The sequence below is a fragment of the Erithacus rubecula genome (assembly GCF_903797595.1).
Source record: "Erithacus rubecula genome assembly, chromosome: 6".
Classification (NCBI taxonomy): domain Eukaryota; kingdom Metazoa; phylum Chordata; class Aves; order Passeriformes; family Muscicapidae; genus Erithacus; species Erithacus rubecula.
In genome coordinates, this window is record NC_136688.1 from 13,298,170 (window position 1) to 13,319,817 (window position 21,648).

Sequence of the window (21,648 nt, forward strand, 5' to 3'; positions counted from 1 at the left end):
GCCTGGTCTTGTGTTCTGTAGTTAGCCTTGTCAAATTCAGTGGCTTTTGTAAAACCAGCTTGTACAAAGCATCCAAAGACAGAAGTAGTATGAAATGTTTGTGATCTGCTGTGAAGTCATACATGACTGGTAGGCATTCTTTTTCCTCCCTGTTTCATCAGACATTGAAGATCTTTGTGAACCTGTAAAAGTTTTGCCTTCTAACGGTTTAAGTGATACTGTGGTGCTCCTTGAACAATTAAAACAAGCGGAACACAGAGCCAGAGCTGCAGAAGCAGCCCTGGCTAGAGTACAGGATGATCTTCAGAAAATGAAGTAAGTGTCTGAACTGAAGTTTTGGGGTGTTTTTATTTGATGTGTTTTAGATGAGATGTTCATGTTCAAAGACCAACAGAAATTGAAAGAAGTAGTAGAACATAATTACGGAATAAACCTTGGGGGTGGGACTGTAGGTTTAACTTGTCTGTTGTAGATAGTTAGTAAATGTCTTGTAGATGGTTTGTAAAAACTACACAAAAGCCTGCACAGATTGAAAGAACAAAGTATGTTTAGGAAAGCTAAGTAAGCACATAATTCAGAAACAGATATTTTCCTTCAGACTACACTTTGTTTTTGAGACACCTTTCTGTTAGTCCTTTAGACAGGAATTTAAACACTGAGGATGCATGCACTGGATAAGAGAGAGAGACTGACAAATTAAATACAGGAGTCCAGATACATTCAGAGTTGGATTCAAACAGTAATTGTTAGTAGAGTTCAGTTACAGTTTGGGGAGACTCTCAGTAAGATTAGTAAATCAACTTTTTTCAGCTACTTCTGTTTCTGATATAAGATGAGGGTAGTAAGAATATTCAGTGCATCACAGTCAGGACATCCCCATAGCTACTTCTAAATCTTGAAGTCTGCAAAATGTGGATTGATGATGCTCATGAATAACATGGAAGTATAAACTTCATTTAAATTCTATGCAAACATATAATTTCGAGATCACACTGATTGGGTACTGAGGAACTGAAATTGTATTTAAGAGACTTGGAAAAATAATTAATGTTCTTTTGTGTGAGAAGTTAATCAGCAAAAACCCTTGTGTTGTAAAATACATTTAAGGGTTTGTTGTACATTTTCACAGAACATATTTGGTGCTACAGGTAACTAAGTTCACCAACATATATTTATGTATTCAAATCCTCTCAGCTGTGAACAGTTACTTATGTCCAAAATGATCAGTTTTGTCTTCAGGCGAGTTTGAATTTTGTAAATTGTACTCTATAGCACACAGTGCTTTTCATGTATCTCTGTGTACATTATGCATTAATTGATCATAAACAGTAAGAATGAAAGAAATTTGCCATTGTGATTCAAAAACTTGGGGTTATTTTTGCCTTCTTTGTGTTTACGTTCATTTTCATTTAAAACAAAAAGAAACCTCAGGTCATGAGTAGCAATTTCTTTTGAGCTCTAAACTTCAGTAAGGCTTATAGATTTTTTTTTTTTTAACGTTAGCATATCAAGTTTTCTGCTCTTGTAAGAGGGCAGCCTTTTATTGTTCTTTCTCAATGCAGCCTCTTTAATTCAGCAGGGATTGTCTGGCAGCAAAAGTAGCCAGGTGTAAATCTGATGAAGCAGCATGATGAGCCAGTTGCATTTGGACAAATGCCATAATTCAGTGGTTTGTGCTGGAGGTTATTCCACAGAATATCATCCGCTCTCTTTCAGGTGAAATAAAGACAGTAACATTTCTATGAATCAGATCACCTCTAGCGTTAGATGTTAACTTAGAGATTTAAGAGCACAGCTTGTCTATGCTGAGTTTTTTAATCTGTAACCTCTTTAGAGGTGATGGCTTTTGGTTTATCTTTTTTCTTGATTAAAAAGACAGCAGGGCAGCTCTGTCTTTGGAGTTTCTTTGGTGCTTGTATTGCATGCATATATTAGAGGAACTATTGACTTAAATAATTTCAAAGTTAATAATTTAAATCTCACACAGTGCTAATAATACTTAATTGTATGTCGTATAATCCATTTTGTGAAAGATTAAAATTGTATCATGTAGATATTTGTATAAAAGTAAATAAAATGCAGAGTACTATGGTAAAGAGCAATATTAAAAATAAGATCCAGACAGTTTCTGTGTAAGCAAATACAGGAAGTTTCTGAAACTGACAAAATTTCAATACAAAATCCTTTGCCATATTCTCTTCCCCATCCAAATTAGCTGATTAGGGAAGTATTTGAGATGTCTCTTGACAGTGAAAATGGTATTTTTTTGTTGTTGTTGTTCTATAAGGAGGATATTGGTAGTGAATTGTTGCCTACTAGTTTCTGTATGTGAAGTTCCCATTTAAAAAAGTGGTTAAAGGTGAGTGTCAGTGACTTAGGAGTACTCTGTGCAGCTTTGGTTGCTGTTGGACTATAGACCTCGGAGGAATATTGTCTGGCTAAAATGTGTTTGCTTTTTTCACTTCACTGTGGGTGTAGTATGATCTTCTTGTTCATGTCTAATACTGTTTTCATTATAATCCTCTTGATTTGTGTATTTTGTCATCAAACCTGCTTTGAGGAATGAGAATTCCTGGGGATTGCAGAATAGTTTGGGCTGGAAGGGACCTTAAGGCTCATCTAGTTCCAACCCCCTACCATGGTCAGGAATACCTCCCACTATCCCAATTGCTCAGGGCTACATCCAGCCTAGCCTTGGACTCTTCCAAGAGTGGGACATCCACAGCTTCTCTGGGTAACCTGTGCCAGGCCTCTCTGCCCTCTCAGTAAAAAAAATGCTTCCTAATATTCAGTCTAAACTTACTGTCTTTGAGTTTAAAAGCCATTTGTCCTTGTCCAAAGTCTCTCTGTGTGTATCTTGTAGCCCTTTTAGGTATTGAGGAGCACAATGGGGTCACCGTGGAGACTTCTTTTCTCCAGGCTGAGTAATTACAACTCTCTTAGCCTTTCTTTACATGTTGTAGGAATGCAAGACTAGGGAGGAGGAAAAATAAGCAGCATGAAATTAAAGTAATAAATTGAATTTTGAGCTCTGATTTCTTTTCACCCAAATGCCTCAGTTTTAAAATGCTTTCTTCTCCCTTCTGGTAGTCTCCCAATATTGTGGGCTGCAGTTCTTGTGCTCTTTGTATTCAGTCTGTATCTGCATTACACAGCCTGAAACACCTTGACACTGCAGTGCTGGCTTTTATACCAGCAAGTGCAAAATAGATAATTCTACTGTAAAAATAGAAGCTATCCCTCAATATTTCATGGCTGATAGTTGCTTGCTGCAAGCAGAAAGCAGGGCTTGCAAGAGGGTGCTGGAGGGAGTGTGACGGTGCAGCACCCTCAAGGAGCCTGCAGAGGGAGGGTGTGCACACCTAAAGCTGCTCCCATTGTTGCCCAGCCCCTGGGCAGCCTGACTTCCTTCTTTCTCCCAAGCCCTTTCTCCCCCCTTGCCCAGCCTTCTTTTCATGGTTCCATAAACGCATCTCAGGGGTATATTTCAAATTGATTACAGACAATTTGCTCAGGATTTTGTGATGAACACGGATGTCAAAACGAGCTCATCATCCAGCACTATTGCAGACCTTCAGGAGGACGAGGATGGCGTTTACTTCAGCTCCTATGGGCATTATGGGATACATGAAGAGATGCTAAAGGTTAGAAAATCATCGCCACTGCGTCTTAGTAGGACTAAAGAGGAGAGATGGAACAAAGTGGGCTGTGTGCCTGTAAATATACTGCAGAGCAGCTGCATTTTTAACCCTTTCTGTCCAGAAGAGGTTTTGTCGTGGTAGTTGGGCTGAGAGAGCGTTCTTCAGTTTGATTTCCTTTGTATAAATTGTGTTTGAGGAGAGCATTAGGAACATAAGATCATTTACAGTTTGATATTACAATATCTGTACCACAACCGTACCTTGCCAAAATCAGCTTTTCCCTGCTTGTTTAAAACATAGCACAGACAGTGAATATTTTTCTTCAGTTTTACATTTTTCTCATAATTGAAATTTATTTGGCAAGACCATTTCTCATATATTGTAGTTTTCTCTTGCACTGGGTAAACAGAATTTTTTACTTACGCACTGTATTGATAACATGCTATTGAACAGCTGTAGCAGTAGGCTCCTTTCATATGCTAAATATAAAAAACCCAGATGCTTAAAACTTCTCAAAGGCAAACCTATGCATGCCCTTTTCAATTTAAAATATGAAAAAACAAGCACAAAGCCCAACAGCTTAAAATTAACTTGTAAATTAAAATGTTTTAGTGCTTCCTTTCAGAGAAAATGTCATAGTTTTGTGAGTTATAAGCAGTTTTATCATTTTAAGGCATAAATAAATAAAATTTCTGTCCAAAGTCGAGGCAGAATACAGAGTTGTGAAGTGACTTTGTGCCTGCAGCTGGCATATAAAGCTTTCAGCTTTGTAAATGATTTAGTGGCCCCAGTGCAGAAACACACATGAATTTGTATTAAGAGTAGTATGACTGTGAGGTTATTATTAAGGGGAGGAAATTTTACAGAAGCACAGAGATGGTGGTAGAAGTAGAAGAATGCTTTCTGAAATGTGTAATCTGTAGAAATACAACTAAAATGTAACTTGAAGGTAAATTAAAATGATAGGTGTTTGGTTTGGCAGCTGTATAAAGCTGTCATTTGAGATAATGTAGGTTCTAGGATGAAAAGCCTTTCTGTTGGCTAATAAAGTTCACTATAAATCTGCATCTCTGCACAAGGAGAGTGGTACAAAATTGTATTTCACTGATTAAAGAGTATGTTTGTCAGAATGATTTTAAGAAGACTTTTGACTTTCCAGAACATAGGAAAACGATTTTTTTTATTGTGCGCACATTTAAATTTTTTCTTTATGTTAGGCATTCACTTTGATATTTTTTTCCTGTTTACCTTATTTACATAAATATAGTACCTTACTACATGAACATTTCTAAGAAAGCAGTCTTGCTATCTGAATGGTAAGCCCTCTTCTGAAACTGTTTAGTCTTGAAACCCTTTTTTTCCTTGTGCAGGGTAGTGGTAAGACAGTGTTTCAGTTTGGGGTTTTTTTTCTGCAAATACTTCAGTGGTAGAGCAAGAATATTGTTACTTCATGCTTGCCAAGTGACTGGTGTTTCCCTTGCTCTACCTTTTTGCTTGAAAATTTCTTGGCTGTGATCTTAATTTTTTTTTTTACCATTTTGGTTTAACCAAGAAAGCATTACATGGCAATATCGGGTGGGAGAAGGGGAATGGTGAATGGAGACCCAAAGTGCTTGGCCGTGGCTACAACTGCATTGAGCTGGTGCTGTGCTGAAGCAATGTGAGGGGCAGGATGCAAGGCTGAAAGCTTTTCAGCTGGCTGCTTTATCAATTGATTATTTATTTTTAAACTTTTTTGGTCCTTCCAGAAAATCCTATTATATACTGCAGTAGAGGTGAAGTAATAAAAATAGTTGCTCTGAATATAACATTATAGGAAACCAATATGGTTTTAAAGGGTCATGGTTTCTGTTATTACTGTTAATTATGCAGGACCTTAAAGCAGAATTTTCTGAAATAAACGCAGCTGCTTCTTTGAGTTGTGTGTGTGATAGTAGTTTTACATCCAAAGCTGGATTTTAGGATTCTCATGCCTCAAAATAAATTTTTGTCTCCGAAATTTTTATCATAAAAATCTTCTCAGTCACTGTTCTTGATCTTGTTCTTTTATTAAAGTAGACTTTGTTCTTTCTCACTGTACAAAATTTCTGTTTCTCTGCTGTTTCTAGAAATTCTTAACTTTCTGTAGTAGAAAAATCCCTTAGATTTAATAAAAGTACTGGGAATTTGTACTTCAGCATTATTTGCACTAGATGAAAAATTGCTGAATTTTTTTTTTATTTGTCCGTCCATAACACTTGAACTGCAATAGCAACTCCAAAACCTATACTAGGCTGTCAATTTGTGTACCTGCTGATGCATGTTAGGAGAATCAATGTTTTAACAGATTACCTTGCTGGCAAACGAAGCTATGCTGTGGGTTTTTATATACTGAGATACTATATATGTTTTGTTCTAGGCTTGAAAATATTCCAGCTTCTCTGGCCTTGTTGTATTTCAGTCAAACTTATTTACTGTATTGGACTTCCATCAAATGGGCTGTAAAACTTTAAGTACTAGCTTGTCATCAGGATTGCAAATTTGCAGCTTGTTCAGAAATAAAACCAAGTTAATTTGATGCATAACGTTTTGTTTTTTTTTACAGAAATCTCCGTGTCACAGGTTGTCAGAGAGCAAAACTAGACAGAACATTCTATGAGCTTGTGATTCAGATTTCCACCATTGTATAGGAGGTTTCTATTTAAGTTGGTATAATATTGTCACTATGTTACTGCTGTTCCTGGTTAGTGATAAACACGTATTAAGAACTTGGAAACATTCAAAAGAAAAGACAGAACCAGGAAATCACAAAATGATTCCCATATGAGGCAACTGGCTTCATTTGCCGCAATAAATTCTGCAATATTATCATACAGAAGTGTCATGATTGTAGGGTCCATATAAGTACAGTATATGCAAAGCTTTAGGCCAAATTGAAAAGCAAGTTGTTCAGCATCTTTGAATTTTATGCTGTACCTAAGTAGAAAAAGTGAACCCTCTTTGTTCTTTGGCTGATAGGATAAAGTCCGTACAGAGAGCTATCGTGACTTCATCTATCAAAACCCACATATCTTCAAGGACAAGGTGGGTAAAACTGCTCAGAGGATACAGTAATTTCTTTGGTTTATTTTGTCTCAAATGGTAGAAAGCCTGTAGGTTAGCTACTCGGTAGCTCTGGGAATGGAGAATCACAGTGCCAGGATTTGATTTGATTTAATATGCTCTGGCTTTATTAGGTGGTGGAGAGCTGTTGAGCTGCTGGAGGGTGCAGCATGCTGATAAGAGCAGTGGTGATCTCTATTGTCATTGTGCTGTGTGCCATGGCGGGGGGCTCATTAATTATCTTGGCGGGGTGAAGTTGAGCCTCTCTTGTCGAGGATATTAGGTGGAATCTCTCTGAGGGCTCTTTACCAGGATTAAGTGAATTTCTATGTATACTTTATACAGTAAAAATGTCCTGGAAGCTCTGTGTAATTAGAGCTGGGAAAGAATTCGTGGGGAACTGATTTTTTTGAATTATTGCTGTTTAGTGTCTCCAGACTGGGTGGTTGTTATTAAAGGGCTTGGAATTGTAAGCTAGTATTCCATTTGCAGTGAGGAGAGATTTCACTAATAGGATCTGCAGTGGTTATAACCTCTGTATAGTAATAGTCCCCTTGTCATTTTTATTTCTGCTGGCTGTTTCTTATGAATTTGTTGTGTTTTGAGCTTATAGAGCCATAGGATGGTTTGGATTGAAGGTGCCTGGAGAATCATTCAGTTCCAGCCCTTCTGCCATGGGCAGGGACACCTTCCAGTAGACCAGGTTGCTCAGAGACCCATCTAGCCTGGCCTTTAGTGTTTTTTTTCAGGGATAGCTCATTCACACCTTCTGTAGGCAACCTGTGCTGGGGCCTCACCACCCTCACAGGGAAGAATTTCTATCTAGTATCCTATCTAAGCCTACTTACTTTCGTTTAAAGCCATTTATTCTGCCACCCCAGGGCCTTGTAAGGAGTCTCTCTTCATCTTTCTTTTAGGCTTTTTTCAGGTACTGGAAAACAACAATTAGGTCACCCCAAAGCCTTTTCCAGGCTGAACAATCCTAATCCTCTCAGCGTTTCTTTGTAGGAGAGGTGAAAAAGATACAGTTCTGTCCTGGCAGAAAGTACTTTAATATTTGATAGTGCCTATTCTTTGTGTGTCTTACCTCAGTTTTCAATTGACAACTACAGCAGAAAAAAAAGTAAGAAATAGTTTGGTTCTCTTTTTTGCCTCAGCTCATATCACAAGCCTGTTTCTGCTAAACATTTCTAAACTCTTTGATTATAGTGAGGGAATTAGTGTTGTAGAATTATGCTGCCAGCTTCTTAAATGATGCCAGTGACTTTGTAGGTGGGCAGCTCATCTAACAAAGCAGAAAGATCAATAAAGGAAAGAAGACTTTCCCAAGAGAAATTTAGAGAAATTTAGTTTCACAGATGGCCGTAAAATTGATAACTGCAGGTTTTCACACAGTAAGACTGATCTGAAATTACACAAAATGTGAGGCTTTCTGGAACAGTAATTTTTCATTATTGATGGTGTTTCTTCTGTGCTGTATGGAGATGCTGGAAACATTCAAAACAAACCATGATGTAACTGTTAAGAGTCAATGTTGTTTCAGCCCCAGGATGCACATACTCAGGAAACAGCTTAGGCAGTGTGTGTCCTTACTCTGTTGTAAAAGCATTCAGCTTCTCAAAATAAATACTGAAGTATCACAACATCTGTAAACTGATTTCTGAACATGGTTTTTACAGCAGTTTTTTGGTCAAGCTTACTTCAAATTCCTGGTGTATCCAAATCCATCATGGTGTGATGAGGTTGAGGTTGAACTGAAAGACAGAATCTCATTTGTTTTGAGTTCCCAATATCCCCCATCCGTGTTACCAGTGCTCAGCTTAATTTGTGTGTCTTGGCCAAATGATCTAGCTTTCTCTTGGTACACTGTCATGGAGAATAAATGGAGTTTTCTGCAGAAGTCTGGCTTTGAAATTATATTTCTTACAGACTTCTGTTGAAGGAGCTGTGTAGGATAAACTGCTTACCTTAGTGTATCATATAATGCTCTCAGAACCGTACTAATAAGTGAAAATTCCAAAGGTTGTTTTCTCTTAAATTTTATTTAAAATTAAAAAAAAATAAAATAGAAAAAGTCTGATACAGTGTTTCCTAGAACTGCCTTATATCTTATATATGGTATTCCTGATAATATGTTATTCCTCCCTGGAAAATAAATACTGATGCTTTTTGGTGTTTTCCGAGTGGACAATTATGAGTTAATTTGGGAGGAGCTTCAAAGAGCTGAATTTTTATATTTACGTTTGATGCAAATTTGCACCGTAACCTTTAGGATACTGAAGAGGTGTGATTGCATGGTGACATATGATAACAGAGTATTTAGTTTGTTTATTATGCATATTTTATTCAGAACCAGCCAATTTGTTTATTTTGTCTCAGCTTTCAAAATAAATTGTTAAAACTTGAATGAATCCTGCTTTGCTTCCTTTGTTTTCAACCTGTCAAATGTATTTGAGATGAGAATGGGACACTTCAGATTACCTGGCAGGAGTAATGAAGGTGGTTGTACTCAGTTAAAGGAAGTGTGGTCCATTTTACAATACAATTATTTTTGGGTGGAAAAATAATTTAGTAAAGCGCTGTTGCCATGTTTAGTTTTTGCTGTAAGTCTGAGGCAAGCATCAGTGCCATATTCAAGGAATAAAATGAGCTTTTAAACCACTGTCCTACTAAGAGTTCATTTATGAAATGAATTTAGTGTCCAAAGTCCCTGCCCTTCCGTTTTTTGAGTTTAAAGTAACTTTCTGTCACTGAAAGTAGGATATCACTTTTGCCTAGACTGCAGAGGAGGATATGAAGCTGTAGTGTGTTGTGGTGTAGTGAAATCACCCTGCTCTAGCTCACAGCTGCTCCAGGTCTTTGGTGAGAGGCCATATGTGATCACTGCAAGAATGTGTGGTCTGTAGACCTGTGTCCTTAGGCTAATTGGTGATCACTCTGCTTGTCTTTCCCCTCCTCACATGTATTCCAGCTTGTATATTTTCTTTCCAGTGCCTCTTTTCCATCCCATCCACTGCCTAAGGCTAGAAGAGTTCCATCTGGGTTTCTAAGTGACAAGGGCAGCTGTCCAAAGTGGTGTCTGTTTTGATTTTTTTCCAATTTGTGATGATTGCTCTCTTTCATGCAACTGTACATCAAGATGATTCTTTGACAGGGGTTTATTTTTGGCTGTGACTTCCAGCTGTGGTGGCTCAGTGATTCTTTTAGCTACCATAGGTGAAATGTTACAATAGGTGATGTTGAAGGGTGTGAAATTTCAGCAGCTGCAAGAATATAGATTTTTATTTTCTATTCCTGTCTCCAGCAGATTCAGTTCAGGGATTTCTGTAGCTATAACACGCTCTCACCTAACTTCTGAGTTCTAGAGTTGACTCCTTTTGAAATATAGCTGTAAAAGTGTTGCAGGTAAAACAAGTAACTCTAACTTCCCTTCCCTCTATACAAGCTACTGTGAAAGGTTCTTCTTTTTTTTAGTCTGTTTCCAGGTTGTAAGTGGCTCTGCCGAGACAGGTGGCAGTCAATTCTTCAATCACTGCTTCCCAGACCACCAGAACAGCAGCTCCCTTGCACTGTACCACTAAGGATGAACATCTGGTTTTATTCATGCTAGCTTCAGGATCGTTTTTCTGCATTCATCATCAGAATGTATAGAATTGTATACAAGGAAGGCAGGCAGACCTGAGGTACAGAGCAATCCAGTATTTGCTTTGCTGTTCTTTGTCAGGTGAAATGCAAGGTTTTATTGTGCCAAAGCAAGAGTGATCAGTAGCTGATAAGCTGAAAAGTGTATCAGGACCAGGGTGTGTTATTGCCTTGAAAATATTTTGTAAAATGAGGTTATAATTCTCAAATATGGGATCAATTAGTGAGGGATTTGATGCCTTCTTTGGAAAAATGTTTATTGTAATGAAAGCTGTGAGGGAGGTTTTACAGCACTCTGTGCTGTGAAGAGAAGAGACAGTGAAGTCTGTTTTCCTTTCCAATAAATTCTTGCTATGACTGGTAGTTCCGACTCATGGTTCTTGTTAAATTAACTGTATTGTAAATTGTACTTACTCTCATGTTTACATCTTATGTATGGGAAAGTAAGTTCTGTCTTTACAGTTCTGATTCTGTTCATGCTTAAATGCTGTACATGATATGAATGGCTCTACATAGTGTTTAGAAAACTTATTTCGATTTTCAGACTTCAGAACATTTGTGGGTTTGGTGCTTAGAGTTTTTTAGCACCATTAGTAAGCATTAGATATGAGTCTAACAATATGATCATGGATGATCTGGCCAATGCAATCAAATACACCCTCAGAATCTCCAGAGATGTCTTTTAGCCCCAGTAATTATGTAAAAACATAATGCCTGGAACTCAGCTTAAAAATCTACTGTAGCACATTTATTAGTTTTTTAGCTGTTGAGAAGTTTCCAGCAGTTAGAAAAAATACACTGTTATGATATCTAGGCCTGAAAAAGACTACTTGGTAAAATCACTATGAAGCTTAAAACTACTGGCAGCTCAACTCTACTTAGTCATAAATTCAGTATTCTTTTCTTAGTTGCTTCACATTTTTTAACTTTTCAGTCTTCCTGTAGTAGCTGATCCGTGATAAGCAAAAACCCAGTTGTTTTCATGGATCTTATTATGCTGAGCATACTTTTTCCAGCTGTAGTGGTGAAATTCACTCTTTCATGAAAACTGTAGGGATTACATCTTAACTGGATTTTTTCCCACTCTATTTTGATTATAAAAAATGCTAGACAGAAAATATTTCCAGATGGTAAAAGTGTGCCAGTGACCATGTTAAAATTTAGTCATCTTGAGCCATAGCTGTTTTGAGGCATTGTAGCTATGTCTAGCAGAGTATTCATAAATCAAGTTACTGAATAGACTTTTAATTAAATTTTGATTAAAAACTGCAGCTAGAATGTGTTTTCTCAGTACCAGTGCTAAGTTCAATTATTAGGTATTCAGTGATTAAAATTTCTCAGGCTATAATTTCCTTTTTCTCCTCTTCATGTAAAATTTTAGGTGTTTCCCACTTAATTACTTGCTGTTGTTTCCCATGTGCAGCTGGAATTAAGGGGCTTCATTGTCTACCTGGAAAAAATGGTAGAGTGGGGAGTTATAACTTCTGTTTGACCTGGATATCTCTGCATGTAGCAGTAAGACTTTATGCCTTTTATTGGAATATGGTATCTCACTGATGTAGAAAGAAGTGTAGAAAAAAAATATAGCAAAATTAAGATTAAAAATAAGGTTGTTTTGCTTTCATTTATTCCTTTCAGGTGGTTTTGGATGTTGGCTGTGGAACTGGAATACTCTCCATGTTTGCTGCCAAAGCAGGTGCCAAGAAGGTGGTTGGAGTTGACCAATCTGAAATCATCTATCAGGCCATGGACATCATTAGGTGGGAGAAGTTGTGGTTGTTAGTTTTGTGTTTCTTTATAGGAATTTAAAATAATTTCTATAATTTTTCTGTTTTACAGTAAATAAAAGCCCTACCCTGTCAACTGCTCTCCCCTAATTCAGTGTTGTCTGTTAAGAATGCATCCTGTCCAGTTAGGTTGCGTAAGGCATTCAGTAGTATCAGAACTAGAACTGACCTCTGAGGGTACCTGGCTAACAGTTAGGATTTGTGCTCATCATCTCAACTCTTGAACCTCATAGTCTAGACCCATGTCCTTGTTCATTTATCCACTCCACGTCACTAATTTGCCTGCAGAGGATATTTAGGCAGGCTGAGCATATGTAAAAATCAAGCAATGACTTACAGAGGATTTTCCAGGATTTAGTACGAGAAGTGTTGATGTGCGCTGTTGATAGCTGAAGCCTGTAGGTTTTTTTATTTAGGTTGATTTTGTAAGAGCAACTGTGAAAATAAAATCCAGTTAGGTTTTTTTGTGCAAGCTCAAGTGGCACAGAAGTAATGTTGTGCAGAATTTGTTAGGTACCACTCACACATTGGTGCAGCACTGCATACTTGGATGCTGTAAAATTACTCAAATTAGTATCTACTTGGGAAAAGCACAATGTTAAACCTTAAGTGCATGTTTGACTAAGAAGCTTTTTTGGCACAAGAACTCATTCCTTAAATAGAACTTTTCCCTTGAGTTCCTGGCATCTTCAGAATGGTTGCAAATGTGAATAGTGTTTTGTATCTAATATACTAGATTACAAATTTAGGGCTGTTATAACTTTCAACCGGTGTGCAAAGTCTTTTGTGTGTTTATACTTAGGGGAGAGTAGAAGTAACAGTAAATATATATTATCTTTGGGGAGGAGAAAGGAAGACCTCTATGAAAAAAATTAATCAAAACTCTTAAACTCTAAGAGTGATGAATTGCCATTTGAATTACACAGCAAGTCATCATTAAGGCTGCACATTTATAGGTATTTTCTGCTATAAAAGGTTCAATTCAGATTAAAGTCTCCAATTCACATCAAAACAATATATATTTGTCTGGTTAAAACTACTTTTCCTAAAGCCATAAAGCTGACAAAGTTGCAGTGGTGTAACAAATATTTATTGGAACACTAAGCAACTCTAGCTTAAAAAATGACTGTTGGGGCAGGCTTCTACCTGTGATTCAAGTGTGTGCTCAAAGCTTTTGTCTTTGCCAGGATTCAGGTTAATTTCTGTCGTGCTGATTACTGGAAATAGTGCATCCTGTGTGTCTAAGTGAACCAGAATATATAGCCTGAGTAACCTTAAAAATAAACTTACTTCAAACTAAATGATTACCTTTTCTTTTTCTTGCTGTGAATAGTCCCTGTAAGATTTCCAGCACAGTGAATGACTTGATTTTTGTCACTCAGCACTCTTAAGCTAGAATAGAAAGTTGAAGTAGACTTCCTAAATCTCAGTTTTTCCTACAATGTGTAAACTACATTGGTTGGTTTGAATTTTTTTAAAACATTATAATTGAAAATGAGTACGTAATGAATTAATCCTTTTCCTCTCTGTTGTTTTAAATCATGTCCTCAGATGTGGTCATTTACAAAGTTATCTTTAGATCTCTTTTAGTCCTACTTAAATTATTGTTGTGGGTGGGAGGTCTTTAACATTCCTCACTTTGAACTTCTGGTTTTACTTCTATTTAGAGTATTAAATATGATATTAGTAATGAAGTGCTGTCTTCTAACAGAAGACTGTCTTGTTTATTTGATTTAATTGATCTTTGCAAAAGCCCACGTGTTCAAGAAGGCCTTGACCCTTTGCTTTCCCTCCCTTCATACTCATCGTTCTTCCATTGTCTTTTAGAATGAATTTTTAATGTCATTACTGGTCTGCATTGAAAGCCAGACAGAATGTAAGAGTAAGATGTCAGGCGAGGGAGGGAAGGGGCAGAGATAAGAACTGCGGTGGGAAGATAAATTTCTATGGTGAGAATGCTTTTCTGCCCTCTCTAATAAAGTGGTAATAAAGTAAAGCTGTGGTAATAAAGATACGTGCAAGAAAGGCTAATATGGTTTGCCAAGAAGAAAAACAGTGTATTTCAAACATTTATACACTTAATAATTTCACTATGATGCAGTTCTTGTTTCAAAAGCTGTAGTTCTGTCACAGTCCCTCCCTCCTTACGCAGAATGGTTGTACCATGACGTGCATGTGAGGTAATCCCTGATCACTGCATGTACTGAACATTGCAGATGCTTTTGCCCAAATCAGAGTGGGGAGGTTGCCTTTACTGTGGAATAACTGTAGCACTGATTTAGAGGGAAGCTTTGTTCTCAGTGACTTTTCTGCTGGTTTGGTTAAATAAAAAAACAAGTCGTGCAAAACAGCTTTGTAAGGAAGTTAATTTCCATTGCTGTCCTGGTGTGGTGAGTAGGCTCTGATTGCTGTGGAGGTCAGAGGAGGAGAAATGGAAACAAGCAGCTTTTAAATAAAGAGGACCAACAGTTTTAAATTGTCTTCTCTGTTTTCCTGGTTTCTGGAACTTGCACATTTGCATGCATGGCACGTTGGAGGTATACTGATCTAGTGCCTGCCATCTTCTCCTGGCACTAAATCTGCTGCAATTTTTAGCAACTTGGAAATGTTCCCTCTGAAGTATAACTGAGGAATAGTACATTCTAGTGCTTCTTGATTAGTTAAGCCAAAAAATTTGTGGGGGGAGGAAAGTGAAACATTGATGTCAGTACAATTCTCTTGACAGCATAAATTTGAAATAGAAACTAATTTGTTTATGTTTTGACTTGCAGATTAAATAAACTTGAAAAGATTATTACATTAGTCAAAGGAAGAATCGAGGAAGTTCATCTGCCTTTGGAAAAAGTGGATGTAATTATATCTGAGTGGATGGTAAGGTACATGGTTATTCTTTTCCAAAGAAAATGTGTTTTATTTCACTTGGAAAGTTATTCTATAAATGGTGCTAGTTTGTTGTATTTTTTTAACCAAAGCATCTATCATGGTTCCAACAGTGTCTTTGACAATGTCAGACATGGGATGGCATGGTGATTATGTGGTACTGGGACACAATTCCTGGTCCCTCTCGTTCAAGCTCTTTCAATTCAAGCTTCTCTAAGTACAGTTGAGCTGCTTTGGGTGCATCAAGTTTCTGTAACGTAGTTGGTTTGGAAATCTATAAAGCACTCAGTCATACTGTTGTGGCTGCTCAGGTGAAAGTAATGGAGAAATATTGTATTAGTCATCTAGCCAGCTCATTCCAGTAGCTAAAATACCTTCAGTCTGCAAATTCAGCTAAGGACTCTGCTGACTGTGCAGGAAAGATGATAAGAAGGGGAGGCGCCACCTTTGGAAATCTTTAAATATTGGGAGAAAACAACATTGCTTGTCATTGCTGAGTTTTAGCATAACAGTAAAAACACCAACTTAAAAGTACAAATAAGTGTGATGGACAGCAGTGTCTGAATGACCCATCTCTTGGAGTCCATTGGATTTCAGCTGTTGGCCTGTTACCTTTTTCTTGTGGTGACTGTTAGCACCTCTCCTTGCTACCTGCCATTAGTCCTAATAAAGAAATCTGTGTTACAAAGCCCAGTTTCATAGTGACATAGGAATGCCATATCAAAAATGTTGTATGAAACATCTCTTTGAAATGGTATTTTTTGTGAACTTCTGCTATTCAGTATCCTCATATCACAGGCCTTCAAAAAGCACTTCCAAACACAGGTTTTCTTCATGCTACTTCCAGCTGTTGGGACTTAAAAATTCCTTTCTGCCTGTAATTTAAAATCAGTAGGAAAATTTATATTTAATGTTATTTGTTTCTTTGAGGGGTTTGTTTTGGTTTTTATCAAACTGTGGCTGTTCTGCCATAAACAATGGCCTTTGATGGGAGGTCACACCACTCATTGTGGATCCATATGTATCTACCTGGTTTTCAGGGAAAGATGAAAATCAATTGGTTTGCTTTTTTTTTAATATATATATTTGTTTACTGTTACATGTGAAGTAGAAATCTGGAGGTTTTCCTCCACTTCTGTAATGTATGTTATTTGAAGCGTGATCTTAATTTAATGTGAGGTCACTAATTTCAGGAATACTTTAAGCCATTGGCCTAAATGAGTGATTTAAAAATAACACATTGTGGTTGGTGTTTTCTGACAGTATGGTGGCTTCACTAGAAATGTAATTATAGTTTTTTCAGAGGAACTTCTGATCAGCTGCCTAATATATGCACCAAGATTAATGTTTGTAAAATCACATTTCTCCTTCTGGAGCCCAAGAATTTGTTTTAAAAGGAATCTGCGCAGGTGAGCTGAAGTCAGGCTGTGAACCAGTGCCTCCAAGATGACCCAAAGGTTTTCAAAATTCAGCTCTTGTAAGAAATGAAATATTGAACATTGGATATTTTTCTTTTGTGTGCTAATTTACCTTTTTATGTTGTAATTACATAGCCATGTGCACTTCACTTAATTAGGTATTCTAAATATTTAGTAATGTTAGGATTTTTATAGGTTGCTGCATGACAGAGATAAAGAGGACAATGCTGTGGAGTAAGATTGATAGCTGGACAATGTTCCATACTGTTCCAACACTGTCCAGAAAGCAGCATTATGTTGCCTAATGCAGATGAAGATTCTTCTTTGTCTGGCTTTTTTGTGTGAATTTGCTTTTTAATTTTCTTCCCTACATGATACAGTGTGAAATCAGTTCTTAATATGTGAATGTAAGTGCTTGGAAGTGTTCGAAATGTTGAAACATGGGAGCAAAAAAGAATTATATTCTTTTCTGAATGTACTGATATGTCAGATTTTGCCTTGGTATGCAGAGGATTTGTAAGGACTGGCAGGAAAATTCACTTTTTTTCTTTGTAACAAAATATGATAAGTTGCAATTCTGTTTAGAAAACAGGCTGCTTTTATATTAGTAAATGTCAAACCCTTTTGTAGAGCTTTTCTTTAGAGCTGTGTCTGAAACATCAGAAAATTAAAAACATATATGAGGCAAGAGAGAGGAAAAATACTGCATTCTCCCAGGATTTTTTCTCAATTAGGCTTTCTGAAAAAGCTGTCACATAGAGCAGTGTCTTACAAAAGGTACTGCAACATCTCAGTGTGATGGTTTCTGATGATCATTTACTTAATTGCAGAAGTGACTTATGACTGCCACAAACTGCTTGCTCTACTTCCCTCTCTTTCATTTGTAAATTCGTTCCCCTAAATTATGGATAAGTGGGAGAAGCATCTCAAATATTACACACTGGGCAGGCGTGTGTGAGTGCATGTGTGTCTGTGTAGAAATTCATATTTCAAATGCATATTTGCCATCTTCCAAAATAATACTTTCCCAATTTAAATTCCTCTGGATATCTTTTCTTCATGTTTCAAGTTTACAGGCTGAATGAAGAGTAACCATATCTTAAGTGGTTTTATTTTAAACCTCTGAAAGAAATTAGCAGTGAACTTGTGACAGTTTGTGACATCTGAAGTTTGTGTGTTTGACAATGTCAGTGTCATACCAGGACATTTCTATGATTGTGTTCAATTCAACCCAGTGTGTAAAACACAGAGAAAGGTAGGAGGAGGTGTGAAGAGCTGTGAGCTGTTCTCTTGGTGTCCAAAAGGCAGGTTGCTGAAGATTGAGGGGATTCTTGGACTTTGATAGGCCCAGATAAAGCTGTTCAGACTTTACTCCGAAGACAGCTGGACATTGTTTTCAGCAAAACTTCAGTGAAGTCTGCAACCTGAGTTACAGGACTTCTTGTGTGCTATGAGCCAGGAGCACAAGGGAGAGCAGGTGGGCTGAAGGGCCGCTTTACCTAGTGAACCACATTGCCTTGAGAAAGAGTACAAGACTGGCCAAGTAATAGTCTGTGCTAATAACCAAACAGATTCTCCAAGGAGAAAGTCTGTCACTTCTTGGAGAAAGGTTTTTTGGATGTAAGAAAGGGTAAATTTTATATAAAATACCACTTCTGACCTTTTTTTTTGTGGAGGTTTCCCTGTCCAGGACTGTTTGACGATTTGTATCAGGGCTGCAAGCTTCTGATGCATCATCCTGCTTGCCTGCCTAGAGCTCTGATGTGTGAGGCCTTTAAAAACCTTAATTTATTGTGTAACTAAAAATTCGTATACTACTACCAGTCTTTGATATCTTGTTACTTGTCTGCTTGTATCATAAGTCACCTACAGATAAATCCCTTACTTCTTACTCAGTGTGTAGACTTACATACATTCCTGGGCAGGAAAATATGGCATACAAAAGTGACTGAATTACTGCTCACTTATTTTAAGAAGGCCAACTGTGAACTTCATAGTCTGCTTTTTGAAAAGATGAGTGCAGACAGAAACAAAATTTATGTAATGTTTTTCTGGAATGTTCTTGCACAGCTGCATCTCTGTGCAGGTGTTTCTTGCCATCAGTATTTCTTTTGCTTCCTTTCTCTAGATAAAAGTATCAAACTAAAGGTTTATTCACTTGAGAACATATGCATTTCTTGTTTGTAAAGGGGCTTTGCTGTGAGAGACAATTGCCTGAGATGGTTGTCTCAAATACAATGTTAGTGTACATGTTCTCATAAATTGGGTTTTTTATGCAGTGGTTTATGGTGCTGAATATGCAGTAGAGTTATACAAGATAAAACTGGAGAAGAGGTGGACTGTCAGATTAAAATACACTGCAGGTACAACCCAGTACTTGTCTTTTAATTATGTCTTTGGTCAGATATATCATATTTTCTTTTCTTTTTCTTCTTTTCTTACTTTTGTATTTCTTTCTATTTTTTAAAAAATAATTTTGAAATTGCATGAGGATGGGTTGTGAACAGAGGCATTCAGGATCTAGGGAAAAGAAAAGGAAGTGAGCATGTCTGAAACACTGGAAACCATCTTCTCTCTCCTTCCTCCTTTCCCCTGTTTCTGTGAGATGTACACAGTTATTTCCTTGCATGACTTTTTTTTGTCAACACCAGTAATTTTCTGCTCTTCACATCTTCCTGTTGGGTGTTCTCACTTTTATTTGTTTAGGAAACAACAGGGTATGCATAATGACAAAGTCAAGCTGTGATTCTAAAATTTTTGAGCATGCTCTGTCAGTAATGAATTACTTTTTTTTTTTTTTTTTTTTTCTTAAAAATTAAATTGTACATAAGAGTTCAGCATGAAGGCAGACTTAGCATGTAGGAGATGGTGCTGCAGCAGAGCATACTGAGGTGTTTATATGTAGCTGCTGCTTGTCATTTAAGTGTGCTGCACGTTTGGAGGAAATTTTATCAAATAAAATGTAATTTTTCATTACAGAGTGGGCCACACTCTGGTTGTTAATGTGTATTTGTATATTTCTTAATGCCAGATTAAATTCTGTGTTAGAGATCAGAATTCATTGTCCAATCTGTTTTGCATACCTTCTGTAACTTGCTTTACTTTACAGGCCAGTGGAAAACTTGTAGTTAGAAACTTCTGTTTAAGAAAATGATGCACTTTTTTTATACCACTGAAAATTAAAAAAAGATAAAGTTGACTCTCTGGGCCAGATTTGATAGCTGTTTTTTTGTCTCATTAAATATTCAGTATTGGGCCTTACTGAATCTGGAGACCAGGTTCAGTAATGTTATAGAAAATAATAAAATGCATCTTTGATAGATTGTGGAGGGGAAACATGATGCTTATTCAAGTAGTTCAACAATTCTTCCAAATTCTGTCTTTATACTTTTTTCTGCTGTATCAAGAATTCTGCTAATTCTTGCTGTTCTAAACATGCTAATCCCCTTTTGGATGCTTTTAAAGAGCTTAAACTCTTTTTCTCCACAAAGATTACCATGTAAATACTGAAACACTAAAGCTAAAAGAACTTGAATACTTATATTTCTATCAGTTGGTAAAATATTTTTATGTAGCTTTGAATTAAAGTGGGAATGAATACGAGAAGGCTGTAGTACATTTGAATAATAAGGAAAAAAGTAACAATGCAGGATATTAAGGCATCAAAGATTTATGAGCCTTTTATAATTCTGTTAAGGACACAGAATGCAGATATAAAGGATATATAAGAATTGTAGTAATATTCACATTCCTCTGGATTCAGGGGGCTCAGTGGGTGTCTCCTTGGGCATACATGAGACAGGGCAGCTGTGTGCTTGCACAGAATTACTCACAGTGCTGTGTATTTCTGTTTCTATCTGGATTTGTTTATATGGGGCTTTGTTGTTAGCTGGAGAACATTTCATTTCACCTTTGCAAATATAAAAAATAGGGAACTTCATGTTCCTTTTGAGAAGGAAATGGCCAGCTTTTTAGTAAAAAACACATAATGGGAAGCTTAAAATTTAAGGTGTTCCATGCATTCGGGTTGTCTTTAATAGAGAATGTCACTTTTATATGTCTTAGTTTAGGCACTATCAAGATTGTACTAATAATATGCAGTTCACAGATTTGTATAATAGACTCTTTGCACTGATTGATTTTGAGGATGTCACTACATGCTTAAGAAAAAACAAACCCTTGACCATTTTTTGGGAAAAATGTCGGGTGTAATTCTCTTTCCAGAAGGCTCCCCTACAGGTGGGGCAGCAGGCTGTGAAATTGCATTCTAACTTACACTACAGATGAGCCCAGCTCGCTGAGCAAAATGTTTTGGTGTAAGTACTAAATTACTTGATTCAGTACCATTGATGATTTATGTAACTTACAGGAATGCTGTAATGAATTCGTGGGGAGAGGGAACTGGGAGTGGAGGGAGAACCAGCAGTGCTGGAGTGGCACGGTCTGGGAAAGGATTATGAGAATTTTTCTGTATTTCTCCTGAGAGACTGTTTTCCAGCTATACTTCTTGCACAGGTTGGCAGGCGTAGTTAGTGGGCAGAAAGAGGAAGTGAAGAGCTGATCCATGAAGGTGTCGCTTTGTAAATTACTGACTCTTGCTACTGACTAGTCTCCAAAAAGTCCTAGAGGTTACCTTTAAAATGCTGTGAAAACAACTCATTTTCAGTTGAAGGAATCTAAAAATACTTTTTGTGAGGTAAACATATTCTATTTTTAAGCCATAGCGTTATAAAAAAGAAAGTTGTGGTTCCATGCTGTGCTTTTGGCTTGCTGTGGGCATCAAATTATCCCTGCCTGACGCAACTGGAGCTCCAGGCCTTTTCAGCAGTTCAGCAAAGCTTACTAGCAATCCTGTTGCTCATAATAGTTGCTCACAAGGTTGCTTCCTTCTGGCGCTTATTCTAAGGTAGTACAGAAGTTGGGCAGTAAAGCAGAGTAGGCAAGATTGGGAAGAAAAGTCTTCAGTGAAGAAGAAGAAACCAGAAGAAACAGATTGCGAAGAGGACATGGCCATCATTTTCACACAGTGTACCCTTTGAATACAAATATGTCATGCTTCAAGTTTCTGGGATTTTCAGTTTGTTTTTATTTTTGTTCTGAAGGCTGCAGGAAATGGCATTTATAATCAATTCTGAACTTTAACCATTTTTTTAACATCACTGAGTCCAACCCAGCACTTCAAAGGCTAGCCCTAAAGCA

At 37.1% G+C, this 21,648-nt stretch overlaps 1 protein-coding gene across 1 annotated transcript in view; it reads left to right on the plus strand.

The window, feature by feature from the left end:
* The window catches only part of PRMT3 (protein arginine methyltransferase 3), a 62,329-nt gene that overhangs the window by 3,693 nt on the left and 36,988 nt on the right, over positions 1-21,648 (plus strand). Inside the window, exons 5-9 of the mRNA XM_079308481.1 lie at positions 162-315; positions 3,503-3,644; positions 6,639-6,704; positions 12,003-12,124; positions 14,923-15,022. Of these exons, the coding sequence (XP_079164607.1) occupies positions 162-315; positions 3,503-3,644; positions 6,639-6,704; positions 12,003-12,124; positions 14,923-15,022 (584 nt within the window). The remainder of the gene's footprint in view (positions 1-161; positions 316-3,502; positions 3,645-6,638; positions 6,705-12,002; positions 12,125-14,922; positions 15,023-21,648) is intronic.